The following is a 15,528-nucleotide window of genomic DNA, read 5'->3' on the forward strand; positions in this document are numbered from 1 at the left end:
CATAAACTGGGGGAAAGCTGGCCGGGGGGGCCGCTGCTCAGGGACTGGCTGGGCATCGGTCGGCGGGTGGTGAGCAATTTCACCATGCATCATTTGCTTTCTACATTCTTTTATCATTATTATTATTTTCCTTTCCTTTTCTGTCCTATTAAACTGTCTTTATCTCAACCCACGAATTTTACTTTTTTTCTCCCCCAGATTCTCTCCCCCATGCCACTGTGGGGGGGAGGGAATGAGCGAACTGCTATGTGGTGTTTAGCTGCCTGCCGGGTTAAACCACAAGATGGAAGTTGTACATCTGATCACATGGATCTCCTATATGAAGTAAAAAGTTCAAAATGTGATTTAAATTTTTATCTTCATCATTTTCGTCTTCTAGTACCGCCCTCATCATATTTTGAAGGCAGAATGGCACCACAAAGAACAAGAAACCATCTCTTCAGAAGTCTTTCATCAAGCTGGTAAACCTGAAAGACTTGTTTATACAGTTTTTGCACCATTTTATCAGTTTACAAAAACTTACCAGAAAGAAACTAGACTGGTAGAAAGATTATTTCACCGATAAAATTTTACACAGCTTACTATATCTAAGGAAGTGGTACCTGTCTAAAAAAGTGGTAAAACCCTGGCTGTTCATAACCCAGAATTTTTAATGAGTTATGTAATTGGGCAGTATCTGCCTTATATTGCTAACAACAGAAAAAGTCACATTCCTGACAAAATCTAGACCTATTCAAAGAAAAGATTGAAATATTTCACTATGAACGGAAAAAAAAAAAAAAATCTCATTTTTGTAAAATCTTTTTTTTCCAGGGAGTCTAAACAGTATTTTTCATTTGCTTGTGGGGTTTGATTTCAGACTGAAGCAGATAGCTGGCATAGATGATTTCAGTCAAAATTATTAGAGTTTTGGAAAACTTGCAACCCACCTGAAACACAGTTTTACTTGAAAAGTAATAATCAAAGTTGGTAATAGACTCTGCTGTCAGCCTTGCCCATAATTTCTAAGATGAGACTCTGGCAAGTATTAAAACTTTGACAAGCAAAGGCACAAGGATATATGAACTTTAAAGGTTATTCCCCACGTAATACATGCAGCATACAAAAATCTCTCCCTGATGCAGGAAATCTACTTTTAAGGGAAATACTAGTATTGCTTCTTGTCAGTGCTGGCAAGTCAAGAAAATGGCAACAAAACTCAGTAAGGCTCATATGAGATTGATTTCTAGTGTCCAGCTTATAAATGTAGAGAAGAATTCTTCACAAAGGTTATGAAAGCAAACCTGACACCTTTGGACATGCAAGTCCTGATGTTTTCTGGGGAGCTGTTAAAAGTTAAATTACTATTTCAACTTTAGACTCAGACTCCCAAGAGAAGAAGGATGTTAACAGATTTTTTTTTTTTTAATCCACCTCCCCGCCCTCAAAGAGACAAAATAGCAATAAAATCCAGTTACATCTACCACAGTAACCCTGCATAAATATTCTCTAGCATGCTGAGCTGCTATACGTTAAATTCTCTGTACTGCTATGTCACAGAAACGTTTCTACATCTTTAGGCTCCTAGCAAGCAAGCGGTAGGAAGGCTCTGGGACTACAGACCAGGGTGAAATACTGCAGAGACCAGGTCTCTACAGGTGCAACTGCCGCACCAGCAAAGCGGGTGCTCCTATATGAATCATGCAGTGCACTGGCCTGAATGTATGCAAAGGTTCAGTACAGAGGAAGCAATAGACATGCACATAGAATATACAGGGGAAGGCATGTGAAAAGATGTGACAACGATGCAGTGTTAAAATCTTAAGCTTTTCATTGCATTTTAGATATTAGATGCGAAACTGGATGCACTCATAATTTACACTGGAACTGTGCTGCTGAACAATGAGATGTTGTTAACTACAAGGTGACTGACTCATATTGGATGTTTTGTTTGGGTGAGAAGACAACTGCTGTGCTTGATAGGCCAAAGTACCATATGTTTCTAGAATAGCAGAGAGCTACTTTATTCTGTGGTTTGCTGTCAAGGTCTAGTAATACTGGCCAAAGTGGTTTGCTGATTCAATAACCACAGTTCTGTTACTCTAAAAGTCGGATGAGCTTTTAAAGAGACCATATGTGACTAATCAGCAGCCCAGCCTGCCTTTTCACGGTCCTTTCCCTGCAGGTAAACCAGGATGTAACGGGAAACGTGCAGTGACATCTGCAGCGAGTTCCCTGCCTCCTGCTGCAAAACCGCAGAAGACCTACCCTGCTACTGCAGGCAGAGCAAGTGCAAGCGCATGGGTTTGGACAGGCCTGGCACTATCTGCTCTGCTATTTCCTCAGTTCCTTACTCATTTAGGCTGCTTTGAGAGAAGAGAAGAGTAACCTGATCCCTCATTTGCAGCTACACTGGGACTTTAATAATGAGAACCTGTGGGAGATGTGTTTCCCCAGTGAGGGCTCGGCTCACCATTGGTTTTAAGATTAGGTCCCACGCGTGTGCAAAACATTTTCCTTGAGGAAAGCACTCAGAATAAAATGACAGCGTTCTGTGCTTCTTCTGCCTCTTATGTGGAAAGAAAAGTTCAAGACAGATTATTATTTTAGGACTGCATACCACATCTCTTTGATAGTTGCCCAGATTTATGAACCTGTAACTTTGGGGTAATGGAACTGGATACTCATATCTGATATCAACAGGAGCCAAGCATCTAATTTCCTTAGGCTCTTCTGAAATCCCAGCGTACATTTCTCAACTAATTGAAACCAGATTCTCTTTAACTGCAATTCAGAGAGATTTCTTTTTGCTCTGTACAAATATTCTTCTGAGCTTCATCTGATCACTACATATAAAAATATACTGTTATACAACCATAAGATGAAAAAAAATGTCCAAATACATGCATAAAAGAGAGTGATAAAATTAACAGTGAGGAATCCTATTTGAAACACTGGCCCACAAAGAACTGGCATCAAAGTTTAACGTAGGTATGTTACAAGAGTTAAGATTTACTTCAGTATTAGAAGACCAAACCTATAAGGAGTTGTAGCATCTATTATGAAGATCATAAACACAATCATTAACTATAACAATCTGTGTAGTAGATGTGCTTCTTTTCTCCACATTTATTATTTTCACCCGGTACTCAAAACCCCAATTAGAAGAGGCTTCAAAGCTAAACTATTTATAAGCTAAATAGTTCTGTGAAGAGCTATTTTGTTATGACATACGAACAGTTTAGCTCATGAGGCACAATGTATAAACATTTAATTTCTAAACTGTCCAAAAGCCCAAACTATATGTTCTTACATTGACTAAAAATACAACATCCTCTTGCCAAGACTTTCTCTGGTTTGCTAACAACATCCTCTTTTCTACCAGTTTTCCAGATTCCTTTGTAAACATTCAAAAAGTTAGCTTTTAAATAAATGAATACACATAGGAACAGCAAAAATGTGTTTATTTGCTCTTTCTTTCCTAAAATGGTTGATTTGTTTTTATTCAGACTTTCAGTCTCTTAGCTCAAAACAAACCTTAAAAACATCAACACAACCAACACACACCTTCTTCTTTACAAAATCATTAGAACCTATGTTCAAAATTATTCACGTGTTTCTGAGATTCTGCTCATATTTAGAAAGTAAGCTTTTTTACTGCAACTAATAACTACCTAGGACTGCTTCTTTTTCCCCCCTCTGTTGTGCATTTCAATTACTGACATCTAAAAGTACAGCTTCCACTCCCTAAATACGATCAACAGCAGCCTCACACAGTCAGTGGTATGTAGCAAAAATGAGCACGACAGCCGTTAATAATCCTGAGACTGCTGCGGAAAGAAAAAAAGCTACAGATACCTACAAGAAGGCAAATAAGCTGCATTACTGATGAATTACTTCTTCAAAATGGTTGTAGACTGTATAGAGTCCTCAGCACTGGTTGTTGGCAGAGGCCTTAGTGTACATCCTTCAACTCTCATGTTTAGGAGGAATCAAAATATGGAATTGTCTCTAATATGTACAACCTTCAAAAACGTTATGCTGTTTGACTTTCTGTACCAATAAATCTCTCCCTCCCCAAAGGTGGTGGGTATTTCAGGATAATACCCACTTTCCATTTGGAAGTCTTTCCAAATTTTGCTTTTCCTTATTTAAATGGCAGATGAGAGGGACTAGGTCATACTCACGACATTACCACAGAGTTTCCATAACGGTTTGTTTTCCAACAGGTTTCTCACTTTTTTTTTTTTTACATAAGTAAACTAGAACTTACAATCTTCAAACAACAAAATCATCACAGAAATCAATAAAGGCAATCAAATTTTTAAAATTTAATCCAAAGCATAACCGTCGAGGATAGCTATTCCAATGAAAAGAAATAAAATTTATAGTACTATACGTTTGCCAACACAGAAGAGTCGTCACAACCGTGGCAGCACAGTTTTTGATGCTGGCACTTTTGCCAGCAAACTATCAGAAAAAGAAAGCTATCCATCTCCACTCGCTGGCCTCAATACATTACTTTTTTTCCTCATTATACCCTCAAAGGGTATAGGATTACTTTTTCAATTGAATTACCTGTCCCAACGATCTCCAGTCTAGGCTGGCACTTCCAATGTACACGTGCTGTTTGTCAACAATCCAGAAAGATGACTGAAGCCGACCTTCATTATATGCCGACATGTTCATATACAACACTTCAGCACCTAGAGATTTAAGGATAAGATAATAAATAGCATTGTTTAAAATAACATAATTTACATTATTAAGAAAAGAAAACAACTTCACATTTCAGGGCCTCAGTTTCCAAAACTAGTGAGGGATGTAATCAAACACACCATTAAGGTTTAAAATCAATGATAAACAGTGTTACTGTCCCTCCGTTTAAGATCCTAATTAACATATATTCCAGAAAAGCAGGTATAGGGAACATTCCTATGCATTATACTGTTTACTTAATTTTCTTCCATTTTAGAACCAAATAGTTGCTATTTTCTTCCGGCACTGTATGTTCCTAAAAATAGTTTATTTTCAAAGGTCTATTCTGTAACTCAAACCTGCTACATATTATAATAACGACCTCTAAAATACAAACCCAATTACAGCCCCTTCCTGAAAAGCAGATTCTGCTCCTTCGCCCTGTGCAATGGTTCGAGGAGGTAGCCTATGGTGGGGTGTTGCATGGAACAGACCCCGACAAGAGGAACACGGGTGGAGAATTAAGGAGTGAAGAAGTAAGCAAGGGCCTAAAGCATGCTGAAACTGCTCTTAATCTTCCTAATCTGTGACATTCAACCTACCACTTTGAACTCCATGGTTTTAATAAGGATTATAGGCCACCGAAATCAAAGGAGCTACTTGTCGGGTAAAAGCACGTTGGCTCCATCACGTGAGTAGGAATGTCTGTATTGGCCCCATCAGTATGTTCGCAGGACTAAATCCAGAACATACTTAATATCAGGTGAGTTTAGGGGACTTCTCACATCATTATTGTTCTTTCAGTGCTCCAGTGTTTGTAAGATTAGGTGATTAATCTGAATTAATCATTGCTGAAGGTAATTTAAAGTAACCATTCATCTTCACATTTTAGTCACGGCAATAACGGGAAAAGAAGTGACAGTAAACAGCAGTCTGGAAGGCAGTAATGGTACCAGCCATCTCCCATTAAATATTCATGGGATCTTCAATACCATGAATTTCAGTAATGGTTGGATATGAGTCACAACTTCAAAACAATTCCAGGATACCTAGAGAACTAAAATATATTTCTTTTCATCTAACTTCCTGTTTCTGACCTCCTAAGAAACACTTGACTTGCGATTTTAAGCAACAGTTACCAGTGCTAAATATTTCTTTTTTATGATGAAAACTGTAATTCTCACTTGAACAAATGATTCTAGAAGTTCAGACATCAAGAAAAGGAGAAAAATCAGCTAAGGTGCCACTTTTCATGAAGCATCAAACATGCAACATAGGATTTTGAGCAAGTTACAGAATTTGGTTCATTGTACAATTACATTTGCTGCAACCCAGTTACCTTTCCAATTTTTTCTAGTTATCACCCATCCACATTCATCTATGCTTAGAAACAAAGGTATTTTCCAATTTTCCTTGGAACGTGTTGCTGCTGACTTTCAATCTATGCATAAAGGAGCAGAACTGTGCTAATTAATGAGATACTGTGTGTGAAATGGAACTGAAATCAGAAAACACTATAGCAGGTGTTAAATGGTTTAAATTGTTTCCTGATGAATAAACAAAACAAAAGCGACTCCTCCTACTAGCTAAGGAAAACAGTTGCTAAAGACATTAAACTTCTAGCTACTTATCTGAAAACTGTTTAAAATCAAGTTTAACATAGCAGTTTGCCTTGATCATATTTTCTTTCCACACATCCCATTTGCAACATTAAATAGCAGTATGAATTTAACACCCACAACACACCTACATCAAATAGGTTATAAATGAAATGTTAGGATTTTTGTATAGGAAAGGTAAAACAGTCGGAAGCAACAATGAGCTTCCTTCTCATAACTGAGAGCCTAAAAATAAACACGGTTTAAAAACATTTTTTAAATATTCAATGCCGAACAAAAATGCTGATTGCCAAAGTTACAAGAGGAGACTATTTAACCAGTAATACTAACGTTAAAAATAGCAGACATTGTCAGTAACCTGGCACAAAATTCAAAAGTTGTAAAACACCAGGATTTGTGGGCGTGGGCAGTTTAGACATGGGCATAAGCAGTGGGATAGACTATCACTCTAAAATATAATCTAGGCTTCAATTACCAAAATAGCGAATATAGCAGTGCAGGAGATACTGCTATCACACGTACCATTAAAATCAAAACCTGGAACCCAATTTCTTTTCCTTCTGGAAACAGCCAACTCATAAGGCTGAGGAAACAGTATCTCCAAGCTAATTAAAAAAAAGTCATGTGTTGCAAACACCAGCTGCTGTGCAGCCTATTAATGAGCCCTAACTTTTGATGAAAGGAAACATGCATCAGTATGGATAATTGCCTCTGTTCCAGAAGCCCTTGAGATGTTTTGTTAAAACAGGCTTATCAGGCCTTCCACACAATCCATCATCCCTAGTGTGGTCCAGGTCCCATAAGGAAATTAAATTGGACTGATCAATATGTGAAGCCATAACAGAACCCTTTATCATGCTGCAGTCTCAATTACACAAAGCTGTGGGTCTACTGAGTTAAACCAGAAGGCAGAATTGTAGGCTTGATTGCTGATAAGGACACCAGATTCTTAAAAAATAGATCTAACGATTTTGTTTCACTGAAGATTAAACTGCAGCGCGAGATCTTAGAGAAAACCAGCGCTGTCACTTAAAACTCAGGTGGATTTGCCTGTCCCATAAAATTGTGCATTGTGAAGGCTGGGCCAGATTGCCCTCTTTCTGTAGGAAAAAAGACCACTGTAGGGATCAAAGCATGCTTGAAGTAACAGACATTTCTCTAGGTATTTTGTCTTCTAGGTGGGGAGGTTTTGCACTCTGTAAAAGGGAGATGACTGATGCAGTCTGGGATGCACAGAGGGGACCCTGCCCTTGAGAGCCTGGACCTTCTCCATGTGATGGGAACACAGCCCCTGAGAGGTGCCACGCTGCCACTCAGCCTCTTGCTTTGTCTCATAACGGAGGAAGAAAACAGAAGAGACAATAGTAGTATTGCAAAAAGACTGACTTTTTATCCGTTTCCAAAAGAAATCCAATTCCCAAAGTAATCCCAAAGAAGAAGGATGGCACAAGCAAGTGCTATTTACCATTTCTAGCCTTGCAACCTCCTGTTTGGTCTAGCTGCCTGCTCGCAGGTACTCCACTAACGATGTCATGAAGGCCACAGGGCAAGCTTGACTTCAAGAACAGGAGCTTAAGGCTAGGACCTTTTCTACAGATTTGAGTCAAAACACTCTAAGCAGTTAGTGGGAGACTTTAATCAAGAGCTCATCACATATTTGCTCTATCATGAAAAACTGTGTGTCATTGAGAAGCGCATCTTGGCGCAACTGTGTTGCAGCATATGCTAGCTGTGGATTTTACTGCTGCTCAAGCAAGGTCACTAGGTGGCTACAGACTGGGAGACTCTTCTTCATGGGAGACTGCAGGAGGCCGGGGCTCACAGAGCTGCCACTCGGCCTCCAGATCCAAGTTTATGCAGCAGTCTGGAGAAGGTGCACCAGGAGGCTTTGGATCCAACGCCTGCGAGCAGTCTAGGATATTACCAGGTTTTCCCGGTACAGAGGCAACATCACTGAGTCAAATCACCGCTCTGGTGGATACGGTAAATCATTTTTGTAAAGACAACCCAGAAGGAGCAACTGTTTAGGCTGCTATTATCACAGCTGCCTTGAAAGCAAACATGCAAATTCTGCCTGCAACAGTTTTCAACAGCACCAGTTACAGGCTAAACTCACTCTGGAGTTAGCAAACATAACGCCCAAGAAACAGAAGCTGCATTTGCTTGTACCACGGCTAAAATTGGCCTTCTGTCTTCACAACTTTACTTTTACTACAGTGTTTTTAAAACCAGAAGGAAAGAAAAATGGGAAAGGGGAAGGATTTAAGGATTGAGAGGACAGCCAGATAGAGGTATCTGGGAAGTTGCAGCGACAGTGACGGGTGATTCACAACGGGCAGAGAATGATGAGAAAAGCACCAAGAGCCCTGACCTCATTAGCCCTGACAGTAGGAAAGTATGCTGCAGCAGAAAAAGTATGAAGAGAAATGGAGATACATGATCTGATGGCACGTGTTGGGACTGTGCATCGTGCAGAGCCCCTGGAGAAAGGGTCGTGGAACCAGGCTGGGCTCCGCTACCCCCTGCTAGGAATGGGAGAGTTGTAAAGGTGGAGGAGATGAACAGGGGCTTTTGAACGCCTTTCCTTCCCCATTTGGGGAAAACAGAGCTTGTCAAGCGCATACTGCAGAGGCACAGCAGGCAATGGAAGGGGGAACACATTGGGGTGGGGGGAGCTACACAGAGGTAGGATGTGCAGTATAGCGGCAGTTAATCATCATGTGCTAATTCAGAAAGATCAACAAAGGTTGTAGAGGGATCACAACGGAGAAGGGGGAGCAGGATGCAAGGAAGCACTAGTATATGAAATGAGTTTGGCCAGTAAAAGCAACGCTGCTTACGGCGCTCTCGTATATTTGTAGTTTGAAACTGACAAATGCTCCTGCACCACATCCAATCCACTGCGCATCTCCCCACCACCGTTCCCCACGTCACCACCAAGCTGGCGACAGCAGAACAGCTGCCCTCCTCCACTTACCCCATTCTTGCCATCTCTTCACTCTCCTCATCACCATGTCCATACCCTTTGCTCACAGCACTGTTTTTTTCTCTCTCCTAATTCTGTGTATTCCCAAGCAAATACTCCAAGTAATGAGACCTATAAGAAGGAGTCTGAGAACGCGAGCCATGGCCTCTGTTTCACCCCACTGCTGGCAGTCACTTGGCACACAGAGATACACGTTTTGACCTATACCTTTCGGAGGGTGGCCTCAAGCCAGAGTCAAGAGCACACTTAACTAGTCCATACCATGAACCCTAGAGCTCACAAGCATATGTACGCTTGAGCACAGCTGGTGCTTGACCAGCCTGTACAGCCTCTCTGGGAGGCTACCACATGGGTGGGAGGTGGCATGCGTGGCGCTTGCCATTGTGCCATAGACCTGCTGTATTCTTTCAGCTAAGCTGAATCTTCAGGGCAGTATAGAGGCAGTTAATCATCATGTGCTAATTCAGAAAGATCAACAAAAGATCCTTTATTACCCCTAGATCCCAAACTTATTTTTTAAAATACAGTTTGCTTACTAGGAAATATGAATGTGTACACATGTAGATATATAAAGTGAATGTCTCCTTCCCTACATTTTGCAATAGACACTTTCATTTTATTTATTTGCTTTCAATTACAAGCCTTAGCACAAAGTACACCCATGAATAAAAATAATTTTTATTCTACTGAGACAAAAATCCAGAGCTTTCCATACCCTACTCACAAGGGGCAGAGCAGCTGCCTCATATTGGGCAGACGCAAGTGACCCAAGCAGAGGATCATCTCCCCAGGAATTTTCATGCTTTTTTCTTGACTGATGGCAAGAAGTCTGGAGTTGTTCCAGAAGCCCCATTAGCGTGACCTGTCAGCACTCAGAGGAGGACAAGTACAAAAGCAGAGGAATACACAACTTGACAACACAGTTATTTTTACTACGTCTCTGAATGATTAAAAGACAAACTAGACTATTTAGTATTTCTTTTCTGTGCTCTTTATGGAATATTGGATTTGAAATGCAATTTAAGTCTGCCTGGCCCCAGAAGCATTAATGGTTCAGACTTATTTTAAAGAGCAAACACTCAAGGACTTTTAGGGAAATCTCTGATGGTAACACCTTAACTTTGAATCAGCTTGTTTGTTTACATTGCCCTCTGCTCCTCACCCCCACCCTCCTTTTCAAAAACTACCAGGACTGAGTCCTGCCACTCTGGGATTACGTGCTATTCATCAGTCTAAGCCTATAGTAATTTAAAACAAAACAAAACAGCATATAATAAAAACCTTGCTGTCTTTTCTTTAGCAGCTCCATATGCAACTGCCACACACACAGAAAATGAAATCATAGTTACTCAAAGAAATTACGTTCTAGTACAAGCCCAAGCAATCCCCAGAAAGCCTTCGCAATACAATTTACATTCACACCACCTTGGCCTGCCTTGAACTGTAGCACTCAAACTACCTGCGCGACAAACAGGTCTTCTTTATGAATGGAATTCCCACTCACTCCCAATGCACAATCAGCCATAAACTACGTGCACACGCAGTTTCTCAAAACAACACCAGCCCTCAAAGTTAATGCTGCCTGTTGTAAAATAAGGCTCTTTCTGATGTAGATATTTTTCATGAAAAATTACTGTAATGCTTACTGCCTTATTTTACAGGACCTGAGGTCACTGATACAAAGAGAATTTTGAGGAAATCGGCGCACAGGAGAGGAATCTGTGACTGCAGTTCCATATGCCCCTCCGGTCCTGCCTGCAGCAGCCACTGGAATTGCAATGGATGGGCTCACGCGCTCAGGGCTGCGGCGTGGGTGGTTCAGGGAAAACACACAGAAAACACTCTCTGCCCCCTGCGTGCTGCCATCACTCATCTCCACTGGCATGCTCCCCAGCTAGCTCACGTGTCCAGGCCTGGCTGGAGCTTGGAGGAAAGGCTGCTACAAGAGACCTTCCCTGAGCAGACGGGCTGCAGTCAAGGATCTCCCTGCGGAGTTGCGGGTGTGAGAAGAGAGAGGTCTCCATCGCTGCCGGCTGACTTCCCAGCCCCCTCTCCAGGCACTAAGCCAGCTTCTTGCCTGGTTCCCTTCCCTCCCCAGCAGACTGTAACATGCTGTCAGGCTCTGTCCTGCATGATCAGGGAGAACAAATACCCTCTACACTCACTATTGCTTTTTTGCTTTGTTTTTCACTCATTCAGTGGATTAAAATAATTTCCGTGAGCCAACACAGCCCCAGAAACCGCTCTATCCACACAGCTGAGGAAGCCAAGAGTTGAGTGTGGGGACAGGAGAGAGCAGGAAGGAAAGGAAATAGTGAGAAATGAGCATTACAGAACCCAGCGCTCCGACTGAAAACAAAGTATTACAGAATTACAACTGGCGTGGTTAAAAAAAACCCCAGTAATAGTGGCATGAACAGATCTCATTTTCAGCAACCCTTCTCCTTCCCTCCATCACCTCCTCAGCTGTGATCAGGTAGCTTTTTCGAGGTCCAAGGAATGAACTGGATCAGAAAATGGATCCAGGTTAAAATCAAATAATAAAACGGTTGTTTCAAACGTAGAACAATTCACTAGTCCAGCTCACCACGTGGCAGTAAACAACTTTTCCGACACGGCTGAAGGCACAGTGCAAGTGTGGGAACGAGTGGCTTGTGGCTGGGTGCAACAAGACACTTATGCCAGTGCTGCCATTTAAAGGTAGGCCCACATAATTGCAGCCTCAGTTCCTCTCAAAATCAGGCCTCTCAGAAATTCCAGGTGGCAAGCCCCAGTATTTGTTTACCTTTCATCTTGCATAACCATTTGCCTCGTGCAAACAAAGCAGATAGGAGGGCAATGCTGGCATTTGCTTGGGATGACATTTCCCACGCACTTACACAGGGGTCCACAGTGACACAGAAGATCCAGAAAAGACCTGTCAGGGGATCCTCGTGTGTGCAGAGTTTGCTCACTGGATGCAGGATGGCAAGATTCTTGAGAACAAAGGAAAGGTCAGAATTAATTTCTCTCAATTGCGTGTTTAACTTCAACGACATCTTGGGAGCTAGTTAGTTCCCAAGATAACATTTATCTAAATATGCCCTTACAGTGGCTTTGAAGATGTCAAATGTTGGCCTGTGTTACTAGTCCAAGTAATCAAAATACTGATTTCTCGGCTAAGTACCCTGAGTGTTACAGCTCTCACCCAGGTGAACGTATTTTGCGCTGCCTGCTGTGCCCTTTTGATTTACTCAGCAGAAAAATGGACATATAACCAAAACACTTCCCACCCCATGTCACAGGAGAGACAAAAGAGAGGCCTGACAATATTTCTTTGTAATACTTACCCATCCAGCTACACATAATTTCTGATTCACTGACAAAAAGCCAAAGGTCCATCTTAATTGCAGGGTGGGCAAACCATAACAAATATGACAGCATAGAGATAAAAGGTCTCCTCTTTACCCATGGAATAGATACAGCACAGGCTCACTCTATTTGAGCTTCCCTGCAAATAGCAGGTAGCTCAGTTGATGAATCACATGTGGGCATGTTCAATTAACCTATGCACAGAGTTTTAGACTGCTAACAAGGAAGACAGTCATACAACTGCAGACTTCTGGTCCTTCCAAAGATGGAAATCCAGTGTCCTGGTTTCAGCTGGGATAGAGTTAATTTTCTCCCAAGTAGCTGGTACAGTGCTGTGGTTTGGATTTAGGACGAAAATAATGTTGATAACACACCGATGTTTTAGTTGTTGCTAAGTAGTGCTTACGCTAGTCAAGGACTCTGGAGGTGCACAAGAAGCTGGGAGGGGGCACAGCCAGGACAGCTGACCCAAACTGGCCAAAGGGATATTCCATACCATGGGATGTCATGCTCAGTACATAAACTGGGTGAAAGCTGGCTGGGGCAGGGGGGCGACCGCTGTTCAGGGCCTGGCTGGGCATCGGTCGGCGGTTGGTGAGCAATTGCATCGTGCATCGCTTGCTTTGTATATTCTTTTATCATTATTGTTATTACTATTATTTTATTTCAATTATTAAACTGTTTTTATCTCAACCCATGAGTTTTCTCACTTTTACTCTTTCGATTCTCTCCCCCATCCCACCGGGGGGGAGTGAGCGAGCAGCTGCGTGGTGCTCTGTTGCCGACTGAGGTTAAACCACAACATCCAGTTTCCAGAGCAAACTTATGGCTTTCTCATTTTCACCCACAAGACAGAGTGCTTCCATAAATCCATAAAGCACTGAGATTCCATAAGGAAAACCACAAAAATGCAGTGCAGCCCATGTTAAAAAACCCCAGTATTTAAAAACAGGATTTGACGCCTGATACCCCTTTCTCTAATGCAAAATATATAACAACATGATTTTGAAAAGTAAATTATCATTGTCAATTCCATGGGTTTTTATTATTTGCACTGCAACAGTTCTTTCCTTTCTTCCCACTTCTTTTTCTTAAACCCTGTGGTGTGTACTTGACTGTTTATTTAAGATTTTTAATTGTTACTGTAGAATTTTACATTCTACATTTTCCACTGGAAAACGTCTATTCTATTCTTAACAAAGACACATCCATGTCACCACATCTTTGGGAGGCACATGCTGCCACCCAGTAGATATTTGATAAGCAAGTACCTCACAAATGCAAGCAGCCAACTCTACAGTTCTTTACATGGAATAAGCCAGGAAAGCAGACATGCTTCAACTCTACACTTGCCTACCTGGATTTGGCCTCTGAAGTCAATGATTTCTGTACTATATCTGCTATAGAAACCCTTACTGCTTGGGACGAAGTTTAGGACTTCCATTTTAGACTATCTTTAAAAACAGAAAAGTTAAATTGAGTCTGTGCACAAGAATTTAGTGTAACTTAAAAAGATCCAAACAGCTTTTCCTTTCCCTCTAATAATTTTATTGAAAGTAGCAAACATTTCATGCCTCTCTTAACAGGTTTTGCTGCTTGATGCAGCAAACATGAAAGAAATCCTCATTTTGCACTGACTTGACTCTGACATCAGTATTTTTCAATCAAATTTTTACTTCTTTTTGAGCTATTTAAGGTATTTCATATCAATAGTCACAGATTATTTTGAATAAAACTTTGAATAATGAGAGCACTGATGATCAGTTCAATTCTTTCCCCTTAGCAGAAGTCATCATTCCTCTAAATAGCATTTTCTGAGTATAAATGTTTTGTGAGTCTGATGATTCACTAGAGTCTGTAAGATAACTAGTGTACAACAAAGTTTGATAGAATATTTTAAAAAAAATGTGCACATCTTTTTTTGCCCTTCATTATTGGAGAGCAGGCTGCTCATTTACTAGATGAAGCTATAAAAGGGATTGCTTTAGAGATTGGGAAAAGTAATTTTCTTAGTTGATTCAGGCGACAAAGCATTTTACCACTTAAAGGAAGACTATAATACTATCAGTAAAAGCATTACTAAAGTTGGATTGTGGCTTGCTTTCTTTGCCTAATTATAATTGCATGTGTTTTTACTGTAAAAGAAAGTTATTTTAAATATAATAGCTTAGTAAACTCACACACTGCTCACCCCACCCCCCTTCAGAGACACTTCTCTTTATTTGGATTAGCATTATGAAGCACTAGATTTGTTTATATACTTCCTAGATGAAACATCCAAGAGTTCAGGGACATTTTTTCGTCTTCACACATGAGGAATTACAATCACAACCTTCTATGAATGAACAAGGCTAAATCCCTACTAAAAAATGCAGCAACTATTTATCCCTCTCTCTCTCTTCAACTTATCAACATGATTTCATTCTGATATTTATATATTCTAAAACCATCAGTATTGGCAACAGTCACTTCTAAATGTGCTGACGAGCAATAGCAACACTTGTGCAATCATTCTCAAAATGTGGTTCTTGGACATCTGTAGCTCTGCTTTGGGTTCTGTTGGTTCCCCTCCCGTGAAGGAGAAATCTCAATTCTGGAAGGTGAGAAAGCGTACTGCCGGGCAGGCGAAGAGGTGAGGACGGAGTATGCCTCCTCAGAGGGCAGTTTTATTTGATCCTAAACTACTGGTTTTCATTTTTACAATACCTTCATAATAGAATCGACTTTTTTCCTGCACTTTCACTAACTGATTCTCTGAGCAACCCTAGAGTATTATCTCCAGGCTACCAAAAGCCAGGAGCACTAGGTAACCTGGCCATGGCCATACAAAGAAAGCAGAGGCACAGCCAGAACCAAACTGGGTCTGCCAGCGGCGCAGCCATTTCCTTCTAAAAC

At 41.0% G+C, this 15,528-nt stretch overlaps 1 protein-coding gene across 3 annotated transcripts in view; it reads right to left on the reverse strand.

Annotated features, from left to right (window-relative positions):
• PLD5 (phospholipase D family, member 5) overlaps positions 1-15,528 on the reverse strand; it is a 195,313-nt gene that overhangs the window by 34,738 nt on the left and 145,047 nt on the right. For 2 of the 3 annotated variants that reach the window (XM_009321247.1, XM_009321248.1), the window contains one exon: positions 4,558-4,685. In XM_009321247.1, the coding sequence (XP_009319522.1) occupies positions 4,558-4,685 (128 nt within the window). Of the gene's footprint in view, positions 1-4,557; positions 4,686-9,273; positions 9,412-15,528 lie in introns of those variants that run through there. The other variant, XM_009321249.1, reaches the window with a different exon arrangement.

The sequence above is a fragment of the Pygoscelis adeliae genome, unplaced genomic scaffold (assembly GCF_000699105.1).
Source record: "Pygoscelis adeliae isolate BGI_AS28 unplaced genomic scaffold, ASM69910v1 Scaffold463, whole genome shotgun sequence".
Lineage (NCBI taxonomy): Eukaryota > Metazoa > Chordata > Aves > Sphenisciformes > Spheniscidae > Pygoscelis > Pygoscelis adeliae.